Source organism: Triturus cristatus, chromosome 6 (assembly GCF_964204655.1).
Source record: "Triturus cristatus chromosome 6, aTriCri1.1, whole genome shotgun sequence".
NCBI lineage: Eukaryota > Metazoa > Chordata > Amphibia > Caudata > Salamandridae > Triturus > Triturus cristatus.
Genome location: NC_140589.1, coordinates 1324484321 through 1324511736, shown reverse-complemented (window position 1 = coordinate 1324511736; position 27416 = coordinate 1324484321). Strand labels below are relative to the sequence as shown.

General features: G+C 46.7%; 1 protein-coding gene across 4 annotated transcripts in view; it reads right to left on the bottom strand.

Annotated features, from left to right (window-relative positions):
- The window catches only part of LOC146821379 (serine/arginine-rich splicing factor 7-like), a 278625-nt gene that overhangs the window by 186291 nt on the left and 64918 nt on the right, over positions 1 to 27416 (bottom strand). For 2 of the 4 annotated variants that reach the window (XM_085612317.1, XM_085612318.1), the window contains exons 5-6: positions 22432 to 22539; positions 6001 to 6036 (exon numbers count right to left, since the gene is read on the bottom strand). In XM_085612317.1, the coding sequence (XP_085468443.1) occupies positions 6001 to 6036; positions 22432 to 22539 (144 nt within the window). The remainder of the gene's footprint in view (positions 1 to 6000; positions 6037 to 22431; positions 22540 to 27416) is intronic. The other 2 variants (XM_085612319.1, XM_085612320.1) reach the window with 1 other exon arrangement.

The following is a 27416-nucleotide window of genomic DNA, read 5'->3' as shown; positions in this document are numbered from 1 at the left end:
CAATATTGGAATTGAAAAGTAGTGACCGGAAGAGTTATGTAGCCATGGATTAACTATTCTGTGGACGGTGACTCTGCCATTGTAAAGGCTAATCTGTCCAGTTTTTCAATATGCAGCATTGTATACTTTGCTCCCCTTTGTGCCATCTCTATCTGTTTTTCCGTTAGATTGAATGTAGAAAACTTAGACTGCGGTTTATGAAACGCCAAGGCACATAGCCTGCCCACAAAGATTGCAGCGTCCAGCTTAATAACATAATAGAACGCAATTGTGATTGAACGTGTTGTAATATGGACAAATCCTGTTTTAGTACATTAATATCAGAAGATACAATGTTTCCCAGTGCATATATCCTGGAGGTTAGTGTAGTTAACCCATTGTCAACCACTGCCGTAGCTTTCTCTAGGTTTATACGATCTAGTTCTCGTAATCTCTCCGCGGCCTCTTGGTGTGATATTTTCCAAATCTCCTTTTAGACAGCATAATAGACACATTTGTGACGTGGTTTCCTAGGACCTAATAAAATATCCCGTAGGTCCACATCCTCTGTAAGTAATGTTGTTTCACATATGTAAGTGTCGAGGTCTTTAGCCAATCGAGGCTTAACTTCCCAACACTGTATGATGTCACAACCCCTGGGTGTTCTCTCTGTACATAGCGTGGATCTGGCCTGTTGATATTAAATCCTTTGGTTTCACCCATGAATCTTTCCTGACATCTATTGGTGTCTGTGGGCCAAATCAACCATCTCTTCCAATCGGGGTCTGATCTATGGTATTGCATGATCTTATCTAGCGTGATCCCTTCTTGTGATGTTATGTTACCCTCAGTGTGTGATGGTGTGGGCATCCAAGGTGTATTCAAATCTTTGTTCTTGGCTAATCCAAGACAAGTTGCTTGTTGCACTGTTTCATTCACAAAAATGATTTGCTGAGGAATAAGGCATGCCCTAAATAGTGCCTCTGTTCCCTGGCCCTGCCAGTCTCTAGTACCTCAGACAGATTTTAAGTCTATGGTGTCTTTCCATAAGTCAAAACCCTGTTCAGACAATTGGGCAATAAAGGAAACAGAATAAATCGGTTTGGTGTTTGTTAACATATTTTTCTGTGCTGGTGCACCCTTAAGAGGCTATGTCAGTCGTGTTAAACCCTGAAAAATATGGAAATTTCTGGGCAAATGTTTTTTAACTGCTTTTTGATGGTGTCGGGCAATGTTTCCATTGGTGGTATGTGAAAACATTTCTGGGATTAGCAGAATTATGCAGAAAATGAGGACCATAAGGTTGATAGCAATACATTGTTTCAAAGTCTGATGTATCTTCCAACATTTCATTATTAGAAAAAGCAGCAGATTTTTCTAAAGCAGACAATATATTATTTACAGTTTCATAATCCCAATTATCGGAAAATGTACTTGAGGTAATGATATCACTTATTGAAATTTTAAATAAATGTGGTATTTTTAAAAGTTCGGTCGGGCCAAATATATCGTAATCAACCTTGACCCACACTATACCGTCAGGTATAGGAACTGCTGTAATGTTCACTGACGATATGTCTCTTTTTTCACGATGTGAAAATAGATGCGGTTTCAGAATCACATTCACGTTTTGTGCTGCAGAGCTTTCTCGAAGATAAGTTCCATTAATAAGTATACTAAAGACAGTTACTAAGCCTATCCAGAAAAGAAAGAAAAGTATCCCAGTAGTTACCCAGAGTTCCACTTAAGGAGATACCAGGTAAGTCTTTTTAAGAAAGTTCCGAAAATCTTTAATTCGTTATTGGCGAGTTTTATGGGCTGGCATCGTTTCAGGTTCACTTGGATCGAATGAAAAGGTATCAAAGTCAATGAAATAGCCAGATGCAGTACGATAAATTTTCGGTAGTTCCGCAGGTTTTGTGGAAAGTGTAGCAGTCTCTTGGTGAGGCACGCTGACGTAGATATCTGTGTTTGGTCTGATTGAAATTTGGCTTTCACTTAAGTTCTGATTTTGAATTTCAGTTTCAAGAGGAACGAGTTCCATGGCATTGTTGCATAGTTCATCATTCCATGCAGGCGACTCTTCAAACGTGATGAGTCTTTCTGTGTGAACTTCTTGTATAGTTGCGAGAGGAGGGTGTCTGTTACTCCAGAGTCCACGCGGCCTACTACTCAGTATCAGCCACATACTGTGGTTTGATGAGATCTATTGAGACAAATCTTTTCTCCTTTTTACCGGCAAGAGATGGCAGAAGTACTGTTCTTGTTCCAGGACAGGTACAGGCTTTCTGAATGATGGCCCAAATTCTTTTTTGGCCACTATTTTTTCTCTGAACAGGTCCCCAAACTTTAGGGATCCCGACATGTCTTGCCGTGAGAGACTTAACTTCCCAAGTGGCGGTACGTTTCACCTGGACATAGTTTTGTAGTGCCCTGGATTCATTTAGCTCCTGTAAAACAGCAAAACGTTTATGGATGTCAAAAGGTTTTTCATCCGTCACTGTGCCTTCACAATCAAGATTAGGTACCCACATTCTTGTCCCAAATAGGACCTCATAAGGAGTGACACCCCTAGAGAGCTTCTTGGCATGTTATTCAATGCTCTTTGGACCCCACACAGATGTTTTACCCAACTCGCACCCAAGCCGAATACTCTAGCTGTTAAAGATTGCTTTAAGTCCCGGTTTTTCCTCTCCACAACCAAATTTTCCTCGGATGGTACGGAGAGGAGTACCGCAATGCTACACCCAAACCTCCCATGGCTACCTTGTACGCCCTAGAGCTAAACACGGGGCCACGGTCAGAATGTAATGTGCCAGTTGCGTATGGCTCTATAAAGACTCGCAGATCTTTTATAACAGTTTGAGCGTACGCCAAGCGCTGGGGCCACACCCATAGGAATCTAGAGCAGGAATCCACTGCAACAATGATATACTTGTAAGTCTCATCTGTTTGTAAGGGGCCGCAGTGGTCCAAATAAACACACGCAAGTGGTTTGCTGATATTAATAATGGTGTCTGCGCTGGAAGTGTTACGGTGGAGCCTTTCATCTGTTCACAGATGTCACATTTCAAGACATAGTCCTTAGTTTGCTTTGTTAATCCTGGCCACCAGTAGCGCTTTTTCAGTAGAGAAACAGTCGCTGTAACACACATCCCCACCCACCCACTTACATTGACAGCCAGGGTAGAAAGGAGGGTTGTTCATGACTTCGGTGAGAAGGCCTATGAAGCAGTAAGACGATTATAACTCAATTACTTTCATGACTAGAGTAGCAAGCATATACCCACTCTGTGGTAGACAACGCAAGACATAAGTGGATAGAGATAGACAGAAAGTAGAGAGTGAGAGAGAGTGAGAGAGAAAGAAAAGACAGAATAGATATAGAGTAGATAGATACACACACACAAACGTATGGTATACAAAAAGCTAAAGAAAATCTTTAGGGAAAGAAAATAAACTACATTTCTTAAAAGTTGCTTACTCCCAAAAAGTATATTTTCTAGAATCGTCATCAAGACAGTAATGTCTACTGCATGTATGAAAGGATTTCCATGTTGCTGCGTTGCATATATCTTAAAAGTGGAACATTCTTGACCCAAACAGTATATGCAATTTTACCTTTAGTGGAATGTGCTTTTGGCCCATCAGATAAATTCTTATTTGCTAGCTGGAAGCAGCATGTAAAACAGGATAACATCCAAAGGTCTACGGTTATTAAGATGAAGCCAACCCTGATCTAATAGGATCACAATTAACAAATAGATGCAGTCTTCTTGATCAATTTCATTTTTTCTAAATACAATTTTAGAACTCTTTCCAATTCTAAAGTGTGAAGTGATGTCTCAACTGATGAAGTAGGATAGAGAAAAAAAAGTGAAATGGACTGATACTAGAAGGAGTACTGGTCTTGAAGAAAAACTTGGTTGTAGAGTTTCCATGATGATCAAGACTATTGTCCGCGGACGTCTATCAATGTTCGGTTTCGCCCCCCTCGAATGATTACATCTTGGAATGTTAAAACATGAAGTATGGATGAATCCAGAGATGTTGGAGAGTATGATGAGTCTGTATCGTAAAAGATGGATCTGTAGGAGTTCTTTCCATTTTATGTGTCAGGAAACTGTGGAGGAGCTGGTACTTATGTGTGGAGTTAACAACACCATTGGATCATGTAGAGATTAAGTTGTCTGAGGAAACTCAGATTTATTACAAGGTGATAATGTCAAAGGTTCAAGAGGAACCTGGAAAGGATCTTCCACTGGAATCATCAGTCTTGGTCTCTTTGGTGCAACAGGTTCATCTACATCTCTGAAGATATAGAGTTAACTGAAGTCAAATGTGTCTGGCCTTTTCTGTGATTTTTCTCAAAGTGCAGCTGAGGAAATAAACCAGTTCATGGATAACAGCTTAGAAATATAATGTAGGCATTTCCCTGGAATTTTAGTAGTGTTTGTTTACTGAGCAAACACTTCTCTAACACTTATATTTCACTGAACGTGTAACTGCATGTCCCTAGCCTGCCTCAAAGATTAACAGACCAGAGGAGCAGTATGTCTCATATTTCTGCCAAACACCCACAGCCCGTCCTGACTTTTTAGTCAAACGAGTCTGCATTTATAATGCATCAACTACAAGCAGGCAGTGTGCAACTGGTGGAAAAAAAACACATACGGAATACCCTCATACACAGGGGGAATAGCCAATAAAATGCCAGAATTATCATCCAAAAAGGCTGGCAGAGATGAAAAATGATCCATCACATTCCAGCAGCACTTGTAAAAGTCACGAATGGCTTGTTAAGAGTCGGGCATAATAGATTTCCTGCTAGAAAGGTAGACAGAGTTATTTCAGATTCAGTTTCATTTCTGTACAGTGACTATGAAAGTTTAGTAGAACTGGGATAAAAGTCACCTCTAAAGTGCCTTCCAAAAAATGCTGATTGGAACAAACTGAAAAACGTTTTAGGGCTTTTATGTCTCTTTTTTTGTGTGGGGGGGGGGGGGGGATTTGGCAGTTTTTAGCAACAGTACACATTCAGCATCACATTATATAGACTGTATAATCGGAGAGCATCTCCATCTCGAACATGTAAACAGAGCAGATATAAATCAAAAAAGAACCATAACAAAACAGACAGGAAGAACCTTACATTTCTTACAGTATCTAAATAAAAACGTTATGAATTTGGCTAGTCCGCATTTAGATTGCAACAAACCAATATGATTATAAGCTACTAACAGAGGGTCCGCCATGGGCGGCCAGCAGCTGTCTGGTTACAGCAACTACTCAAAGGAGCCCGACTATGGTGGCTGTGCATATGTTTGTGGTTCAAGTGACTATGACCTGTGAGAGTCAGCTCAGGTTGGAGAGGCAAAGTTATCTTCGTGGAAGTGTTGTTAGCCATTCTAAAAAAGGGGCCCCAAACAATTTTGGGTCTGGAGGCTGTGGGCATCAATTCCCAGAAGGTAGATAATTGAGTGTGACTGAAGGTGATGTCTTGAATCCAAATTGTGGGTGCTTTCCTGTTGCCCCAATGAATGGACACTCTCCGTTTAGGCAACAAGAGTAACATGGCGTGTAATTTGCAATTCTCAGCCTTGGTGTACTTCACATATCACAACAACCCAATGGCTGGCAGATGTTTGATAGGCACCTTTAATATTTATTGGATTTTACAGAATAGGTCTGCCCAGAACGAAGCAATGGGTGGGCAGTGCCAGGACATGTGTAAGAAGGTGGCAGGAGCAAACCCCCATCTCCATCATCTCTCATCTGGTCTTATCCCCATGTGGTGTAACTGAGAGGGCTTTTATGTATCTTTATCACAAACAAAACAAAAATGAACAATGCCAAATTCCCATAAAATTTCTCAAATGGAGCAATGTCATTCCCCATCTATTAACCGTTAAGATTATTATTATTATTTTTTTTAAAAGACCATGTTCAGTCAAGTTTAAAAAATACATTTTGTTGAAATGTACTTTCATAAATTATGAAACATTATAATCAAGAAATTACCTGCTTCGAAGATGTGACCTGGATCGGGATCTTGATCTAAAGAATATATATATTTTTTTAGACATTAGATATCAATAGAAATTAATGCATGAAACAAATTTGCTTTCTGAGGAACACTTCTAGCAGTAAACAAAGGACATGCATCATGAATCATAAGTGCCAATGTCCCTTGATGTCTCCGACCTCTCCAAAAAGTCCTTGCTTTTGACCAACATTACATTCCAGGACTGCTCGTTGTGCTCCAAGATTTGTATTTGAGGGCTCATATCTCCCAACACGTACAGTGCTGGTGCCTGAAGAGCCAGGACTCACTGAGTGGATCCTTAAACAGTCACCACTTCACTGCTTTCACGGTTATGATAATATTAACTGCAGTGACCTATGGATAAATGTGGATCACATTGACTGAAGTGTAAGAGAAGTACTAGCATTAGATTTGTCATTCAGGTCAGAAGAACAAGTTACTTACCTTCGGTAACGCTTTTTCTGGTGGATACAGTATCTGCCTGTGGATTCCTCACCTTGTGAATATCCCCTGCGCCAGCAACATTCGGAAACTTTTGTAGCAGTCCACGCCGATGAGGTCGAAGACGACGTCACAGAGACACGGCTCCGCTCGTGACTCCGCTGACGTCACCGGCTCCATAAGAAGACCTCGTCGGCGTGATGACGTCAGTTCCGCCCTTTTTTCCGTGCCTTCGAGGCACACGGACGGACTGACAGCAATATATACACAGTATATACAGTACATAATATACAAATCAACACACACAGTGTGGAGAATAAATAGGAAGGCAAAAGAAATAACACAATGCCTTTGACAGTAACAAATACATTTTGAAACACTATCATCAGAATTGTAGGTATAAAAGGGTGGACAACGGGGAGGCGGGTGGATCAGTGAGGAATCCAGAGGCAGATACTGTATCCACCAGAAAAAGCGTTACCGAAAGGTAAGTAACTTGTTCTTCTGATGGATACATCTGCCAGTGGATTCCTCACCTTGTGAAAAGATTCCCACTCCCGGAGGAGGCTGTACACCCTTCTATACCAGAAAGTCCTGAAGGACGGAACGAGCAAAATGTCCGTCCCTCCTCACCTCAGAATCCAAGCAGTAATGCTTTGCGAAAGTGTGAAGGGAGGCCCAAGTTGCCGCCCTACAAATGTCCTCCACAGGAACACCTCTAGACAGAGCAGAAGTGGAAGACTTAGCTCTAGTGGAATGAGCCCTTAAACCCTCTGGAGGTTCCTTACCGGCCAAAGAGTAGCATATCTTGATACAAGACAATCCATCTGGAAAGGGTGCGCTTGTGCACCGCTCTGCCTTTCCTGCAGCCAACAAAGCCCATGAAGAGCTGGTCATCAACTCGAAAGTCTTTTGTCCTGTCAAGGTAGAAGCTCACCGCCCTCTTAGGGTCCAAGCGGTGAAGTCTCTCCTCCTTGGAAGGGTGAGGGGGGAGGATAAAAAGGTAGGGAGGGTAATGGATTACCCCAGATGAAAAGGAGTTACCACCTTAGGCAGAAAAGCAGCCCTGGTCCTGAGTACCATTCTTTCAGCATGAATGGTCAAGAACGGGGGTTTTTAACTCAGAGCTTAAAGCTCACTTACCCTCCTTGCCGAGGTGATCGCACAGAGAAAAACCGTCTTGAAAGACAACAGTCTCAAGGGACACTTGTGTAAGGGCTCGAAGGGAGAACCCATCAGAAAAGTTAAGACAAGATTTAAGTCCCATTGAGGCACAATAAAAGGAGTGGGAGGAAACTTGTCTGTAAAGCCCTTTAGAAATCGTAAAACAATAGGCGATTTAAACAAGGATGGTTGATCCGGCAAGCAAAGGAAAGCCGACAAAGCCGATAAGTGGCTACAGCAAAACCTTGCTGAGCAAGATGAAGGGCAAACTGCAGAATGTCAGATAAACGAGCCCTCAAAGGATCAATTGACTTCTCCCCACACCAGAGCACAAATTTAGCCCACCTATAGGAATAGATAGATTTGGTGGACTGACGTCTGGCAGACAAAATTACATCTACAACATCTGGTGGAAGAGAAAAAGAATTCAGGTTGCCCCGTTCAATCTCCAGGCATGAAGGTGTAAGCTCTGGAGGTGGGAGTGTAGAACCTGCCCCTCCGACTGGGAGAGGAGGTCTGCCCTGAGACGGAGACGGAGCGGAGGTCACGAGGAGAGGTGGAGAAGATCTGTATACCACACCCTTCTTGGCCAATCCGGGGCGATCAATAGGACTTGGGCCCGGTCTTGGCCAATCTTCCTCAGAACCCGAGGAATCAAGGGTATGGGAGGAAACACGTAAAGGAGATGCGAGTCCCATCTCAACTGAAACGCGTCCCCGAAAGCTCCCTGCATCGGATACTGGAGACTGCAGAAAGACGGGCAGTGAGCGTTCTCGTGAGTGGCAAACAGTTCCACCCGAGGGGTTCCCCACATCCGGAAAACGTGATGAACCACCTCTGGATAAAGCCTCCACTCGTGGTCGGCGGAGAACTGCCGACAGACTGTCTGCACGCACGTTCAGAACTCCGGCCAGATGATTTGCCAACAGACAAATCTGCTGATCCTGAGCCCAGGACCAGAGACGCAGAGCCTCTCCGCAGAGACAAAGAGACCCCACTCCTCCCTGCTTATTGACATACCACATAGCGGTAGTGTTGTCCGTCAGGACTTGAACTGACTGACGGCGAAGGGAAGGTAGAAAGGACTTGAGTGCCAAACATATCACCCAAAATTCCAGAAGGTTGATGTGAAGCAACCTTTCCTCTGGAGACCAAAGACCCTTGATCTCCAGATCCCCCAGATGCGCACCCCACCCTAAAGTGGATGCATCCGTAATCACCGTGGCCACAGATGGGGGTAGATGGAAGGGCTTTCCTTGAGACAGATTGCCCTCCACACTCCACCAAGATAGATCCGCCGCAGCTTCTCTGGAGATCCTCACAGACTCCCTGAGATCTCCTTTGTGTTGATACCACTGCCTGCAGAGACACCACTGGAGCGCCCTCATGTGCCAGCGTGCATGGTTGACCAACAGAATGCAGGAAGCAAACAGACCGAGCAGACGAAGGACCTTCAGGACTGGAACGACCGCTCCATCGTAAAACAAAGGAATAATTTCCTGTATGTCGAGAATCCTTTGTGGAGGTGGGAATGCTCGACACACAGTAGTGTCCAGTACCGCCCCTATGAATAGGTTGCGCTGAGAGGGCACAAGGTGAGATTTGGGCACGTTTATCGAAAAACCCAATTTGTACAACAGCTGAGTCGTAACATGCAGATGATGAAGCACCTTCTCTGGAGACTCCGCTTTGATCAGCCAGTCATCCAGATAGGGGAAAACCGAAATCCCCGCCCTTCTGAGATGGGCTGCCACCACTGCCATCACCTTCGTGAAGACTCGAGGTGCAGTAGTAAGACCAAACGGAAGGACCGTAAACTGATAATGTTGCAACCCTACCGTAAATCGGAGATACTTCCCGTGCGACCTCAGGATGGGGATGTGGAAATACGCATCCTGCAAGTCGATCGACACCATCCAGTCCTCCTGATTCAGCGCTTGAAGAACCTGTGCAAGGGTGAGCATCTTGAACTTCTCTTGCTTCAGATAAAGATTCAAGATCTTGAGGTCCAATTTCGGACGCAATCTGCCGTCCTTTTTCTGAATTAGGAAATACCGGGAGTAGCATCCCTGACCCCTCTCTTGCTCTGGAACCACCTCTATCGCACCTTTTTTTAGTAACTTCCTCATGTAGGAGAAGACTGTGGTCCTCTGAGCAAGCCCCTTGACAAGGAGGGTAATTTGGTGGGAATTCCCAAAAGGGAAGGACGTACCCATTTTCTACAAGATCTAGAACCCAAAGGTCTGTAGTAACCGATTCCCAATCTTGTAGAAATTGGGTAAGATGGCCCCCCACAGGACCAGCATGATCCAGAATGTTGGATCTAGGGCTGCTTTGCAGTGGTGGGAGGGGCTGAGGAGGAGGAAGAGGAGGAGGACGAGAGCTGTCGGCCACGAGTGCGACCCCTGATTCTGCCTCTGTAACCCTTATACAGAGTGCTTTACTGCTGCTGCTGTTGCTGCTGCTGTGGCTGTCTGTACGTACGAAAGGTAGACGTTCCGAAGCCCCTGTACCTCTTGAATGAGCCTCTTGGTTGAGTTTGAAGGCCCAAAGATTTAGCCGTGGCCTTACTCTCCTTAAATCTTTCTAGCACAGCATCCGCTTTCTTGCCAAAAAGACCAGAGCCATCAAAAGGCAAGTCCAAGAGCGTTGACTGGACATCAGGGGAAAATTCCGATTATTTAAGCCACGAACTCCTCCTGGTGACAACAGAAGAACCCATGACTCTTGCCACCGAGTCAGCTGTGTCCAATCCGCTCTGGATCACCTGACACGCCGCCGCCTGGGCATCCAAAAGGATCCCATTATAACCAACCCTATCCTCCTCCGATAGCTTTGGGGCTAGTTGTTTAGCTGAGTCCATGAGAGAATGTATTTAACGTCCCAAGAGACAGGTGGAATTCGTTGATTGGAGAGCCAAAAGACCTTCTTGGCCGACTGATCTAGCTTTTTTGCTTCCCTGTCACTCGGGACCTAAGGAAATGAGCCCGATTATTTTCTTGCACATGCAGCCTGAACAACCAGACTCTCAGTAGACGGATGAGATGTTAAAAATTCTGGGTCTTCCGGAGCTGCCCTATACCTCCTGGCTATGACTTTGGAAACTGCCGGAGCAGAAAAGGGCTTACGCCACACCTCCATCACTGGCTCTATGATGGCGTCGTTAAAAGGGAGCAGAGGCTCAGAAACAGCAGAAGGAGAGTGCAGAACTTCCGTTAAGATGTTCGGTTTGAACTCGGCAGAAGGTAACTGCAGACAGATCTAAAAGTTCAGCTGCCTTTCTTATAACGGCATGGTATGGCGCCACATCCTTCGAAGGGACATCAGAAGGAGGAGTAATCTCCCATTCGGGTGACGAGTCCAGGCCACTAGCCTCCTTCAACTCCTCAAAAACATCGTCCGACTCCCCGAGTTCCCCTTCTTCTACCTCCTCCATAAGGTATCTTTGCTCATCCAGTACCCTCTGAGCCTCCCTCCTAGACCCGATTCTCACAACCGGCGTCGGCGGCGCCGTGATCGAATCCGACGGCGCCGGAGCCGGCGTCGAACGTGGATCCACAGGGGCAGCCGGCGTCGAGTCGGCGCCCGTGAAGAAGGGATCGGTGTTGATGTCCTCGGCGCCGGTAGATGCCAAGACGGTGTCGCCGGAAAAAATGGCATGAAGGGAGCCTGAGGATAGGCTTGAGGAACTCCTAAACTGAAGGCCATAGGACCCATAGGACCCGAAGGTGCACCAGAGGGGTACATGGCTCTGGAGAATACTCCATACATCGCATTAAGATAATGCGTGGGGTCCTGACCTGGTCCAGGGAACGCAGGGTATTGCTCAGGAATCACCGGACTCGGGCCTACCGGCGCAGACGGTGGAATCAGTGGAGCCTGAAGGATCACCCGGGGCTGGAGGATCCTCACACGGAACCGGGGACGAAGCCGGAGCCGGAGATGGAGCCAGCGTCGGTGAAGGAGCCGGAGCCGGAGAATGTTCCGGTGAAGCCACAGGTGACGACAGGCCAACAGGTGAATCCGGAACGGGCGAGGGAGACACAAAGTCCTAACGGCGTCGGGAGGGCGATGTCGATCTCGGAGCCGCATCCGTATCCGAGTGACGCCGAGACGAATGCCTCCTCTTCTTCTTGTGCTTCCTGGATTTGGAAGCATGCCCCAAAGTCGACTTCGACGCCGACCTCGATCTCAACCTTGACTTTCTCCGGCCTCGCTATTCTTTCTTCATCCTCGCGATGAAAAGATTTGCTTCCCTCTCCTTGAGAGCCTTGGAACTCATCTTGCGGCAGCAAGAACATCCCTCGACATCATGGTCCGATTACAGGCACCACACGCAGTCGTCATGCGGATCCGTTATGGACATGTGTTTCCCACATTCACAACACGGCTTAAATCCGGACTTCTTCGTTGACATTTCTGCAGAAGAAGACAAAGAGAACCAGCAGAAAACAAAGTAACCAGTATAGCTACAGAGAGAGTCCCGAAATCCGTTGGCGTCGACGGCGCGGAAAAAGGGGAACTGACGTCATCACGCCGACGAGGTCTTCTTATGGAGCCGGTGACGTCAGCGGAGTCGCGAGCAGAGCCGTGTCTCTGTGACGTCGTCTTCGACCTCATCGGCGTGGACTGCTACAAAAGTTTCCGAATGTTGCTGGCGTAGGGGATATTCACATGGTGAGGAATCCACTGGCAGATATATCCATCAGAAAGAAGTTTTAATTTGTTTATACAATGGTAGACACTTTCCAGTTCATAAAACAAATAGAATTAGGACAGCACATTGCAGTCCTCCGCACTATACGCGTCATGCCAAGGACATCAAAGGGTCGGCCTCAGACCTAAAAAGTCAAATGTTACTTGCCTTGTAAGCATCTTTTCATGGCATGTAATGCTGTGGATTCACATGCTGTTCATACTCCATCCGTCTTGCGTTGGGCTTGGAAGAGAGCAAGTTGTTTTTCTTTGAAGAAGTTTTGCGTCATGAGGTCCAGTGACCACCTATTGCTGGTAATGCGTATGGGCATCGACTCAATTGTTAGATGGTTTTCTGTACGGCAGGGGAGGTTGAAAATGGAGCATGGTGAGCATGAAAATGGAGAATAGTGATAGAGCGAGATGACCAAGCAGAAGTCAAAGAAGAAACATCTGCAAAATGGATGGCTTCTGGGAGGAGGCTTGGCACATGTGAATCTACATCATTACATGCCATGAACAGACGCTTGCTTTCAAGGAAAGTAACAGTTTCCGTTTGCGGCATGTGCATCTGTAGATACACATCCTGTGTGTAGACTGTAAAGCAGGACTCCCCTATATGGTGCCAAGCCTGAGGATGTTGCAGAGGTCTGGAAAAATTTACATAGTAAATCTTGGACAACATTAGCTTGTTGGTGAGCCAATACAGCCACACAATAGTGTTTTGTGAAGTTGTGTGGTGTAGACCAGGAAGCTGCTATATATATGTCAGCCATGGGAATGTTTCCTAGGAATGCCATAGAGGCCCCTCTTTGATGTGTACCGTGGGCTCTAGGGGGATAAACAAAGGTCTTTTGACTTTTGCATAACACGTTTGGCTACATTTTACTATCCATTTGGCTATGTCAGATTTGGAACGAGCCAGGCCCTTGTGCTGGATTGAGTAGGCAATAAAAAGTTGTTGAGTCTTGTGAAAAGTCATTCTATCTACATAGAACATTATGGCTCTCTTGACATCGAGTATGTAGAGCCTATTATGCAACTGAATAAGGTTAGGGAAAAACCTAGCTGCTCTATGGATTGGTTAAGGTGGAAGGGCGAGACCACCTTAGGAAGAAACTTAGGATTGGAACGCAGGACAACCCCATCCCTGTGCAATCAAAGGAAGGAATGTGCTACTTACCAGTATGCATCTGTTCTTGGCATGTAGAGCTGCAGAGCCACACAGTAAGGATAAGAACGCCATCTGGTGTTGGGCTCGGATGATTGCAGGTTGTTGTTGTCTTCGGAAGAAGTCTTTGGTCACGAGATAGGTGACTCCTCCTCTGGACAACAGTACGCATGGCCATCGACTCCATCCTCAGATTGTTTTTCGCCATGATGGGAAATGATGGAGTGTATAAGAAGTAGAGAGAAAGGATGTCCATGTGTAGTGTCTAATTAAGACAATTCTGGAACAGATACAGGTCCCGGGGAGGCGGGTGGGCGTGTGTGGCTCTGCAGCTCTACATGCCAAGAACAGATGCATACTGGCAAGTAGCATATTCCGTTCGAGGCATATGAGCTGCAGATCACACACTAAGGAAAGACTATATAGCAGTGTCTCCCCTAGCGGTGGTCAACTGTATCAGTTGCAGCAGTTTGGAATAGAGTTTTTAGGACAGCTTGGCCTACTGAAGCTTGTTGTTTGGATTGCACATCGACACAGTAGTGCTTAGTGAAGGTGTGTGTAGTAGACCATGTGGCTGCTTTGTAAATGTCTTCTAAGTCGATGTTCCCTAAGAATGCCATAGAAGCCCCTATTTTACGCGTGGAGTGCGCCTTAGGGGGAACTGTAAGAGTACGTTTAGCTTTTTGGTAACATATTTAGATATATTTAACTATCCACCTGGCTATACCCGATTTGGAAATGGGGTTGCCCTTATGTGGTGGCGCGAAAGCAACAAACAGTTGCTTGGTTTTTCGAAAAGGTTTGGTTCTGTCGATGTAATAAAGCAAGGCTCTTTTAACAACTAAGGTATGAAGTGCCCTCTCAGCTACTGAGTCTGGATTAGGGAAGAAGACTGGCAGTTCGACTGACTGGTTTAGATGGAAAGGGGAGATGACTTTAGGGAGGAATTTTGGGTTTGTCCTAAGAACCACTTTGTTACGATGTAGTCGTAGGAAGGGTTCTTCAAGAGTTAAGGCTTGTATTTCACTTACTCTTCGCAGGGATGTGATTGCGACAAGGAAAGCCACTTTCCATGTTAGGAACTGCAGTTCGCATTTGTGCATTGGTTCAAATGGGGGACCCATAAGTCTTGTTAGAACAATATTAAGGTTCCACACTGGTGAAGGTGGTAATCTTGGAGGAATAATTCTTTTAAGACCTTCCATAAATGCGTTAATGGCTGGCACCTTAAAGAGGGACAGGTGTTGCCTATTTTGCAAGTAGGCTGCTAATGCCGCTAGATGTAGACGTATAGAGGAATAAGCTAGATTGCATCTTTGCAAGTGTAGCAAGTAGCAAATGATGTTTTGGATGGACGCATCCAGTGGACGTATGTCATTGTTAGTGCAATAAATGGCAAATCTTTTCCATTTTGCTGCATAACACGCCCTAGTAGTAGGTCTTCTGGCTTCCTTTATGATATTCATACAGTCTGGAGGGAGGTTGAGGTATCCGAACTCTAAGACTTCAGGAGCCAGATTGCCAAGTTCAGAGTTTGAGGATCTGGGTGTCTGATTTCTCCATGGTTCTGGGTTAATAGAGCCGGGGAGAGACGCAGTTTTTGATGTGGAACTAGAGATAGTTCCAGAAGTGTGGTGAACCAGGGTTGGCGTGCCCAAGTGGGAGCTACTAGGATGAGCGTTAGCGCCTGTTGTTTCAGTTTGCATACTACAAATGGAATGAGTGGGAGAGGCGGAAAAGCGTACGCAAATCTGCCTGACCAGTTCATCCATATCGCATTGCCCTTTGACTGCGGGTGTGGAAACCTGGCGGCGAAGGTTGGGCATTTTTGCGTTTTCTTGTGTGGCGAACAGGTCTATGTCTGGTTGTCCCCACTTTTGGAAGAATGGGAGTAGGACTTTGGGGTGTAATTCCCATTCGTGTATTTGCTGTGTGTGTCGACTTAGGAGGTCGGCCACCTGGTTCTGAACCCCTGGGAGGTGTTCTGCTAGCAGGTAGATGTTTTGGGGAATTGCCCATCTCCAGATTTGTTGTGCAAGTTGGGACAGTTGTAGAGAGTGTGTCCCCCCCTGCTTCTGTATGTTATACATTGTGGTCATGTTGTCCGTGCGAATGAGGACAGTTTTGTTTTTTAGGTGCACTTGGAAGGATTTCAGTGCTAGGAACACCGCTAGAAGTTCTAAGTGATTGATGTGGAGCGGTTTCTGTTGAGTAGTCCACCTGCCCTGAGTGGTGTGTTGAAGGAGGTGGGCTCCCCATCCTGTAAGAGATGCGTCGGTGGTCAGCACAATCTGTGGAAGAGGCTCTAAGAACGGCCGCCCTTTGGACAGCTTGATGGTGTTCCACCACTTCAGTGAACGAAGTGAGCGGCTGTCCACCAACACCAGATCGGTAAGTTGTCCGTGGGCCTGGTTCCACTGTTGTGCTAGACATTCCTGTAGGGGACGCATTTGAAGGCGTGCATGGGGTACTATGGAGATGCATGATACCATCATGCCTAAGAGTTGCATAAACACTCTTGCTGGAAGAGAGTGTTGTGTTTGAAATTTTTTGATGAGATTTTGTATGTTGGCTATCCTGGCTGTGCTGGGATAAGCTATGGCCTTGGATGTATCTATGGTGGCTCCCAGGTATTGGTGTACGTGGGAGGGTTGTAGTTGAGATTTGGGATAGTTGATTGAAAATCCCAGGTTGTGTAGGGTTTGAATAGTGCGGTGAGTGTGGAGAACGCATTTGTTGAGAGTATTGGCTTTTATGAGCCAATCGTCCAGATAGGGGAAGACATGGATTTGTTGTCTCCTGAGATGCGCTGCCACTACTGCCAAGCATTTGGTGAATACCCTGGGTGCGGTTGTTACTCCGAATGGGAGAACTGTAAACTGATAGTGCTGACCGTCTACCACGAATCGTAGATACTTCCTGTGCGCAGGATGCATAGGGATGTGAAAAAAAGCGTCCTTGAGGTCCAATGTGGCAAGGAAGTCGCCTTGTTGAAGTAATGGAAGGACCTGCTGGAAAGTGATCATGTGGAAGTGGTCTGATTGTATATACTGGTTTAGTAGTTTGAGGTCTAGTATGGGTCTTAAGGTCTTGTCCTTTTTGGGAATGAGGAAGTATAGAGAATATACTCCTGTGCCCTGATGTTGGAGTGGAACTGGTTCTATTGCGTGTTTTTGAAGCAAAGACTGAATTTCCTGTTTGAGGAGCGTGAGGTGGTGAGACGACATGGGACGGTGTTTGGGTGGTATGTTTGGGGGGGTGTTTATGAGTTCGAGGCAGTAGCCAGACTGGATAATTTGTCTTACCCACTTGTCTGTTGTGATGGAATTCCAGACAGGTAGGAACTGTTGAAGTCTTCCCCAGACCGGAGTGGCATGGTCTGGGGGGGAGTGGTGGTCAGTCACTGTTCAGTGGCTGTAGAGGTGCGGGTGTTGTTGTTGCCCCGCCCTCGGCCTTTGGTATTATTTCCCCTGTAACCTTGTCTAAAGTATCCTCTGTTAGGGGATGTTTGACCTGATGTTTTGAAGGTGGAAGAGTTGTCTGTTCCCACATTTTTGCAGGCCCCTCTATAAAAGGAGCGACAAAAGGAGCCTCTGGCTTGAGGAGACTGTAATGCTCCCATTGATTTGGCAGTCTCGTTATCTTTCTTCATTTTTTCTAAAGCAGTGTCTACTGCGGGTCCGAATAGTTGCTCCTGATTAAAGGGTTGAGCAAGAATGGTGGTTTGTACTTCCTGCTTAAAGCCGGAAATGCAGAGCCATGTGTGTCGTCTAAGTAGCACGCTTGTGTTGACTGTCCTAGAGGCGGTGTCCGCTGCGTCTAATGCGCATTTGAAGGAGGCATTTGATATTAGTTTGCCCTCTTGGATAAGGTCATTGGCCTGTGATTTGTATTGATCAGGCAGGTGTTGCAAGAGGTCCTCCAGTTGATCGTAATGAGCCCTATCATAGCGAGCCAATAGGGCTTGTGTATTGGCAATACGCCAGTGGTTAGCAGCTTGTGCGGCAACTCTTTTGCCGGAAGCTTCTAAGAGTTTAGACTCTTTGTCTGGGGGCGGTGTGTCTCCGGTTGTTTGGGAGTTTGCCCGCTTTCTGGCATTTGACACGACTAAAGAGTCTAAGGGGAGTTGCGCTTTGTTGTACGCAGGATCCTGTGGGGCCGGTCTGTATTTTTTTTCTATCCGGGGGTTAAGAACCCTGGCCCTAACAGGGTCTTTAAAAACCTCAGTGGCATGCTTTATCACTCCCTTAATCATGGGTAGAATGTGAACGCTTTTTTGCGACTGCTCAAAGGTGTCGAGGAGAAAATCTTCCTCAGGTGTGTCTGTGTGCATGGTGACGCCATGGAACAGTGCCGCCCTGTTTATAAGCTGACCAAACCCCAAATGGTCATCAGGCGGGGAGGGTTTTGAGGGGTATGGAGTGGGATCAGGCATGTCAGGCATAGGGTAAGACCAGTCATCTATGGGTGCCGTGTCCGGGAGTGTAAAGGGATCAGTAGGATCAGTGGGATCATTAAGGAAATCCGGGTCTCCCCCTCCCCCTAAATCATCATCATCCTGTGGAGATGGTGTGTGAAAAGGAGATGGTAAAGGAGAAGGCGGTGGGGGTGGGGGGGATGGGATAGGAGGTAAGATAGGAGAGGAAGGACGTATGGGTGAAGTGGCACAGTCCTTCTTCTTTGGAGGAGCTGGAGGAGGTGGTGTGTCCAGCTTCCTTTTCTTGTATGGCACTGCTGTGACATGTCCGGTTTTAGGAGTGATGTAAATCCGTTTTTGCATTGGATCTGGCCGAAAAAGTTCCTCAGTGTCCGAAGGTGGCCTTAGCGCCGACTTTTTGGGTTCCGATCCGGATTTTGTGAGATCGGCAGGTTCTTTGTGGACTTTTCTTGGCACCGAGGATGTTTTAGGTGCCGAAGAACTTTTCAGGTCCGCTGGATTTTTCGGTGCCGACGAACCTTTCGGTGTCGACGAACCTTTCGGTGCCGGTGGGGACCTCGGTGCCGAAGAACGTTTCGGTGCTGAGTGACGCTTCGGTGCCGATGGAGATTTCGGCCTCTGAGCCTGCTTTGGTGCCGAAGGTATTGTAGGCACAATAATATGAGGTTTGCTCGAGCCCGAGCCACCTGCAGGCTTAGATTTCTTCAGAGCCGGGCCCGGGGGCGGGGCTTCTGAAGATGGTTTGGCCATGATATGGCGTCGAGCTCTTCGATCCCGGATCGTTTTCTTCGAACGGAATGCGGCGCAGGCTGGACAGCTGGATTCGTTGTGGTCTGGTGAGAGGCACAAATTACAGACCTCGTGGTGATCACTGTGGGGGAACTTTGCTCCGCATTGGGGGCATTTTTTAAAGGGTGTCCTTTCCATCAGCCGCATCCAGCGCCGGTCCAATGGGATTTCGACGTCGAGATATACATTTTTGAGAGTTGTTGTGATTGCTATGAAGTTTTCTGCTGGAGCGGAAAAAAGGTCATCCGAACCCAATGGCGGAAAAAAACAATCTGAGGATGGAGTGGATGCCCATGCGCACTGTTGTCCAGAGGAGGAGTCACCTATCTCGTGACCAAAGACTTCTTCCGAAGACAACAACAACCTGCAATCATCCGAGCCCAACACCAGATGGCGATCTTATCCTTAGTGTGTGATCTGCAGCTCATATGCCTCGAACATGAGGTTTGCTCGAGCCCGAGCCACCTGCAGGCTTAGATTTCTTCGGAGCCGGGCCCGGGGGCGGGGCTTCTGAAGATGATTTTGGATCGCGACTGGGCCCAGCTGGCAGAGTCTTGACCAATGTCTTTTTTGTTGGGGTTAGGGTTGGGGAGCTGGTACTCACGGGCTGCCCCGGATCAGAATCGTCGGCCTCGGACACAATCTGGAGGTCTTCGCAATCGTCGTCAGGGACATCCTGTGCAAAGATGTCTTCTGGTTCCGGTACCGGTTTGGCCATGATATGGCGTCGATCTCTTCGGTCCCGGATCGTTTTCTTCTAACGGAATGCGGCGCAGGCTGGACAGCTGGATTAGTTGTGGTCTGGTGAGAGGCACAAATTACAGACCTCGTGGTGATCACTGTGGGGGAACTTTGCTCCGCATTGGGGGCATTTTTTAAAGGGTGTCCTTTCCATCAGCCGCGTCCGGAGCCGGTCCGATGGGATTTCGACGTCGAGTTATATATTTTTGAGAGTTGCTGTGATTGCTAGAAGTTTTCTGCTGGAGCGGAAAAAAGGTAATCCGAACCCAATGGCGGAAAAAAACAATCTGAGGACGGAGTGGATGCCCATGCGCACTGTTGTCCAGAGGAGGAGTCACCTATCTCGTGACCAAAGACTTCTTCCAAAGACAACAACAACCTGCAATCATCCGAGCCCAACACCAGATGGCGATCTTATCCTTAGTGTGTGATCTGCAGCTCATATGCCTCGAACATGAGGTTTGCTCGAGCCCGAGCCACCTGCAGGCTTAGATTTCTTCGGAGCCGGGCCCGGGGGCGGGGCTTCTGAAGATGATTTTGGATCGCGACTGGGCCCAGCTGGCAGAGTCTTGACCAATGTCTTTTTTGTTGGGGTTAGGGTTGGGGAGCTGGTACTCACGGGCTGCCCCGGATCAGAATCGTCGGCCTCGGACACGATCTGGAGGTCTTCGGAATCGTCGTCAGGGACATCCTGTGCAAAGATGTCTTCTGGTTCCGGTACCGGTTTGGCCATGATATGGCGTCGAGCTCTTCGGTCCCGGATCGTTTTCTTCTAACGGAATGCGGCGCAGGCTAGACAGCTGGATTCGTTGTGGTCTGGTGAGAGGCACAAATTACAGACCTCGTGGTGATCACTGTGGGGGAACTTTGCTCCGCATTGGGGGCATTTTTTAAAGGGTGTCCTTTCCATCAGCCGCGTCCGGAGCCGGTCCGATGGGATTTCGACGTTGAGTTATACATTTTTGAGAGTTGCTGTGATTGCTAGAAGTTTTCTGCTGGAGCGGAAAAAAGGTCATCCGAACCCAATGGCGGAAAAAAACAATCTGAGGACGGAGTGGATGCCCATGCGCACTGTTGTCCAGAGGAGGAGTCACCTATCTCGTGACCAAAGACTTCTTCCGAAGACAACAACAACCTGCAATCATCCGAGCCCAACACCAGATGGCGATCTTATCCTTAGTGTGTGATCTGCAGCTCATATGCCTCGAACAGGTTGTTCCAGCTTTAAAGCTGGGAGCTCACTGGCACATCTGGGAGAGCCTATTACAACAAGAACAACTTCAGGAGAGGAACTGAAGGGGGCATGGATGTAGGAACGTAAATGGAGGACGTATTAGTGTAGTGGAAACAATACTAAGATTCCACACAGGGACTGGGATGTGGGCTAGAATACACTTCCGTCCGGCTCCACTTAGCTGCAGCGGCTTCCTACCTTCAAAATAGAGAAAACATATCATTCTTTAAGATGCCGGTCATCAAAGCTTTAATGGAGGATTTGAAAAGAGTCATTGCACCTCTGGCCGGTTTGTAAATGTAGGAGGTACCAGCCAATGTCTTGGACCCTGGCTCTTAAGGGGTCAATGTGCCAGGCCTTAAGAAGTTTTATGTATCCCAGAAGAAGATTAAGATAAACAAACTCTAAGACCTGCAAGGTTGAGCATCCTGGGGTCAGGGTGTCTGATCACACACAGTGCCATGCAGATAAAGTCTGACCTGTTGGGGAGCCTCTCGTGCGGAACCACCAATAGTTCGCGGAGTGTGGTGAACCAAGGCGGTCTGGCCCAGGTGGGAGCCGCCAGCATGAGCTCAAAAGACTCCAGCAAACGAATGAAAGTCGGAGAGGAGGAAAAGCATAAGCAAATATCCCTGATCAATTCATCCATAGTTTATTGCCCATGGACTACGGGTACCCGGATGCAAAATTTGGGGATTTCACGCTTTTTTTGTGTGGGGAAGAGATCTACGTTGGGGTACCCCGACTAAAGGGATGTACGGGTGGAGGATTCGAAGGTAGAGTTGTTCCATCACAGGAAAGACATGCTTGCCGTGGAGAAAGGAAACGGGGGTCCCTGAATGGAAAAGCCCTAACTGGGGCGACGAAGTCATCCCAACACCAACCAAGCCACATCATGTGTCAAATCCTTGGCTGAGAAAGTGGACTGCAATAGTGAAATAATACTGAAGGGAGAGGAACCAAGCGGTACCCAGAGAGATCACCGCAATTGTGTTGATTCGGAGCTCCGTCGCACATGTCCGAATCCATCAACGGGGAAAAAAATGTTTACAGAGAAGTTGCCCATGCACATTACCAACAAGAGGTGGAGTCACTTGCGACTCAAGAAAACTTCACAGCAAAACAACTTGCACACTCTCAAGCCCAACACTAGATGGCAGGAGTATGCACAGCAAGAGTATATACAGCGACAAATGCCTCGAAATAAAAGTTTCTGTTTAACTTCAGAAGTATTTTCTTTTTCTAATTCGAAGACTGAACACAAGGAAGCGCTTCCTTGGTATCCACAGAATTATTTTGGTTTTCTGTAAAGTACGGCCTTAGAGTGGACAGCTTTCACTTTTGATCAATGCCAGAAGAAGGATAAATCTTACACCAACCTACCTCCCCCAGGAACGATCAGCAGAGAGAAGGGACAGCAGCACCGAAAAGGGGACCATGTAAGCATCCAGGGTTGTCTCTCCAAAGCGAACTGCTGCTCAGGGATTGCAACAGGCCCCTTTTCCGGCAGAAGGCAGGCAGTCTTTTATAATTTATAAACTGAGCAGAATCTCAAGCAAGACTTTTATAATATTTTCAAGAAGCTCCCATTTTGCAACATCTACCGTTAAGAATGCCCCATATGGACAGAATGGGAGGATGCTCCCTACCCCGACCGTAACAAGAAAGCTATGCAGCAATTCAGACTCAATGTTAAACCAAAGACATAGCTTTTAAGTATTAGTATGCCATACCTTGACCTTTTGATTGACCCAGATCTACGAGAATAGGATCTAGACCTGCGTGAAGATCTTGACCGGCGAAGAGATACAGATCTGGACCTGCGAGAGAGAGACCGTGTCCTAGTTAGAAGAAAAAAAAACAGTATTCATCTACAGGATTGAAATGGACAGCAAAAAACAAAGAAAAACAAATATCTGAAAAAATACAAAGGGCAGCTCTGTGCAATTAGGACATCAGTTTACACTTATTCTGACCAACCTATTTCAGGAGAAACGTTTACAAAAGCAATTAAAAACAGTGTACACAATTTCTTACTACTAAAAATAGAAACACCAGTGGGGGAAGTCAAGCTTATGTAATATTTCATCGGGTTACACTGTTTTCATTCAAAAAAATGTTCCAATGAAAGAAATAATGGGAGCCAGAACGCTGCCAGCACATGCATGCTTGGTTCCTTGCCCATATTGGTCTACCCCCACTTCAATAAACACCATCAATAAACTATTAACTCTCCTGCATTAACATCAAAGCTTTGCCAAGATTATAAAAAATCTTGAAACAATAGAATTAAAAAATAAAATGTAAAAAACACTTTTCATTCATGTAGTTATAGAAACTGTTATTGCTGCCACAAGTTGATTTCTAAAAAGTTGGCTGTATGAGGCCATTGCGACAGCCTGCTGAGGCTGGTCCAGAAAACCACCCATAAGAATACAAGTTACTTACCCGTAACTACAGTTATCCAGTATTGGTATCTTTCATAGATTCACATGCCTGAATCATTCCCCGTCGCCAAGGCGGGAGTCCCCGGTAAATAAAAAGTAGTGCCAAAAGTGTTAGTAGTAGTCCCAAAGAAAAGGCCTAAGGTCTAGATCTTAGCAGCCTATCTACCTCATTATGCAAAAGAACCAAGAATTTGGTAACAACCAATCAGACAGCAGCACCCTTCTAGAACCCTCTCAGCAGAGCCAGTTCTCCTCAGATTTTCTTAGCACGAGTGGGAAGTAAATGTCCCAAAACATAGAGAACTGACTCTACGGGTAGGAGGGTGGGTGCATGTGAATCTATGAAAGATACCAATACTGGATAACTGTAGTTACAGGTAAGTAACTTGTTTTCTTATCCAGTATTGGGGTATCTTTCATAGATTCACATGCCTGAATCAGAATAGCGAGCAGTATACCAAGTATACAGTCGTTTGCGGATGGTGGGAGACTAGTGCTGATACTCCCCAGATGCATCCACAACTCGTTTACAAAAGGTATAAGAAACCCAATCTTAAAATTCGTAACATGCAAGCAACAAAGAGAAAGCAGCATGTAATGCAATAACATTCAAAGTGAAATATATCATCATTGTAAACATGCCATTGTCATGCTAACAGATATCAACATATAACATGTGAAAAGTGGAAAAAAGGTACCTGAAATTATCTCAAAGAAAAAGATGTCGCAGGACAGCTTGTCCGACCGCTGCATCGCCTTGATGCGTAGATTGGAGGCAGTAATGTCTCGTAAAAGTGTGGACACTCTTCCATGTCCCAGCACGGCAAATATTCTCCAATCACCCCAGCAAACAACGCTGTAGACGCTGCTACTGTTCTCGTGGAATGGGCCCTGGGTTTTCGTAACAACGGCCTGTGAGCTTTGTCATGGCAGAACTGGATTGTTGATGCTATCCATCTGGCAATAGTGGATTTTGTCACTGCATTCCCCAGGGTAGCTTGGCCATAAGCCACGAACAATTGATCAGACTTTCTAAGGTTTTTTGTTTTCTGAAGATAGAATTTGAGACATCTCTTGATATCGAGAGAATGTAAGGCTCGCTCCACTGGAGTAGATGGATTAGGAAAGAAAGTCTTTAACTTCACCGGTTCATTAAGATGAAACTGGGACGGCACCTTAGGAATGAATGTCGGATTAGTTCGGAGGTGCACGTAGTCTTGAGTGAAGCGTAGAAAAGGTTCCTTCACAGTGAAAGCCTGAATTTCACTCACTCGTCTAGCTGACGTCAGGGCCAGAAGTAAGGCAACCTTCCAGGTGAGGAATTTGAGATCAGCCTTGTGGATAGGCTCGAATGGATGTTTTATTAATTGCATTAAGACTGTGTTGAGTTCCCACTCTGGTGGAGGAAGCCTGACCGAAGGAAACTCCCAGAAAAGTCCTTTCATAAACTGCCTAATTAAAGTGGATGAACACAGAGAAGGGCCATGAGCCCCCTTTCTAAATCTGGAAAGTGCGGCTAAATGGACCTTGACTGAAGGGAAAGAAAGCCCAGATCTTGCCAGATGTAACAAATAAGGGAGGATCTGTTCTGCAGGAGCTTCCACAGGGTGAACCTGGTTTGTTTCACACCAACAGCAAAAACGTTTCCATTTTAGACGGTAAGTTTTTATCGTGCTGTGAGCTCGTGATTTCGCTAATATATCCCTACAGTCTTGAGGGATATCCAGATCCTTGAATTCTAAGAAGTCAGGAGCCATGCGTGTAAATGTAGGGACTGAGGGTCCGGGTGGTGTATCTGACCTCTGTTCCTTGACAGCATTGTGGGCATCGGAAGAAGACGGATCGGCTGGTCCTGGGATAATAATAGAAGCTCCTGAAACCAATACTGGCGTGGCCATCTGGGTGCAGTCAAGATGAGACGACAGCCCTCCAACTTCACCTTGCGTATGACTCTCGGTATCAGGGGAAAAGCGTAAGCACAAATCCCTGACCATCGCATGGACAGGGCATTCCCCCTTGACCCCTGTTGAGGGTATCTGCTGGCATAAAAGCGGCATTTTTTGTTTTCTTTTGTAGCGAACAAATCCAGTGTCGGTGTGCCCCAAGCTCTGAATACTCCGAGCACTTGAGTCTGCTCTAGCTCCCATTCGTGGCAATCCGATAGGGATCTGCTGAGCGTGTCCGCTAATGTATTGCAGAGACCTCTGACATGTTCTGCTCTGAGGGTTATGTTGTGGAGTGTGACCCATTCCCACAACTCCTGAGCCTCTGTGGATAGAGTTGCTGATCTTGTCCTTCCTTGCTTGTTCACGTAAAACATGCTGGTGGTATTGTCGGTCCGAACCAGAACCGAAGAACCTGCTATCCTTGGAAGGAAAGCTTGCAGAGACAGGAAAATTGCTCGCAATTCCAGGCTGTTGATGTGCTTGTTCTTGTACTCTGGAGACCATTTCCCCTGTATCTGTAAATCTTGGAGATGACCTCCCCATCCTTCCATAGAAGAATCTGTAGTGAGGACAAAGTCTGGAACCTTCTGTATGAAAGTAAGCCCTTCTGCTAAGTTGGGTATGTGGGACCACCAACGTAGAGCGCTCTTTATGCCTGGAGTGACTCGGAGGATGTCGTCGAAGGAACCCACAGCCTGCTGCCACTGAAGGAGTAACTCCTCCTGCAGGAGTCGCATCCGAAGTCGTGCCAAAGGGACGAGGTGTATTGCAGAAGAGCACATCCCTAGGAGCGACGCGAACATCCGGACAGAAACGGACTTTCTTTTGGAAATCAGGATTGCCAACTTTTGAAGACGAACCTACCGTTCGTGAGATAAGAATGCCTTACAGCGGACGGTATCTATCAGAGCTCCCAGAAAAGGCAGGACTTGCCTTGGGTGTAACTGAGATTTGCTCCTGTTCACAGTAAGCCCCAGAGAGTGTAACAGACGAAGAGATGTTGTCACAGCAGTCTTGACTGAGCTTTCCGAAGGGCCTTTTAGTAACCAATCGTCCAAATACGGGAAGACTTGGATTCCCTGGGATCGTAACGCTGCCGCCACAGAAGCTAGGCACTTCGTAAAGATCCTTGGGGCAGATTTTAGCCCAAACGGGAGCACTTTGAACTGATAATGGGCGCCAGCCACGGTGAAGCAAAGATACTTGCGATGCTTCGGATGTATTGGGATGTGAAAGTAAGCGTCTTCCATATCCAAAGAAGCTAGAAAATCTCACTTGTTGAGACAACCTAGAATTTCTGCCAGTGTGACCATGCGAAATCCCTGCTTCTTGAGGAACTTGTTCAGGTTGCGAAGGTCTAAGATCGGACGCCACTCAACCGGTTTCTTCTTGATGAGAAAAAAGCGGGAATAGAAACCCGTCCCTTTTTGAAGAGTGGGAACCTTCTTGATTGCATTCTTGAGGAGCATCGTTAAAGCTTCTTTGAATAGTAAGTGAAGACGAGGGGGGGTCCCTTGGGTGGTATGTTGGGTGGCTTGGTGACAAACTCTAAGGTATGACTGTTGTGTACCAGGTCCAGAACCCATTGGTCCGGCGTAATCTCCTGCCACGTGTTCACAAAAGTTGAAATTTTCGCACCCACAGGGAGGGGAAAAGGAGTGGAAGGCGCCCTGCAGAAATCATTGCTTCCTTGTGGTGTCTCGTCCTTGATTCTGCGATCTTTTTCGTCCGCCTTGACGAGAGAAACCTGACGTGTTGGTTTGTCTGTACGAGGACTGATACGATTGTCTATACTGAGGCTGGTACCTATTCTGTTGGGTTTGATACCCTCCTCTGGATGAAAACCCACGGCCTCTTGCTCCTCTGAAGGTACCGCGCTTATACTGCAAAGAGCCCAAGGATCTTGCGGTATCGGTATCAGTCTTTATTGCCTGGAGTGCGTCTTCTATATGCTTTCCAAACAATGATTCGCCATCATAGGCCATATCCAATATCTTTGTTTGGACCTCTGGTCTGAAGGTGGTGGCTCTAAGCCAACCATGGCGTCTGAGTACGGCTGCACCAGCCAGCTGGCGGAAATTAGTATTGACAATATCCAAAGCGCAGTCGATAGTCTCGGACGCTGCACGCTCACCCTCCAACAAAACCTTCCGAGCGTCTTGTCTGTTGTCCTCCGGAATGAGCTCAATAAAGCTTGCCATTTCTGACCACTTCTGGCGGTCATAACGCCCTATTATCGCTAGCGAGTTGGCTGCTCTGATGGATGCAGCTGCCAATGTGGAAAATTTCTTGCCAATTAAATCCAGGCGTCGCCCCTCCCTATCC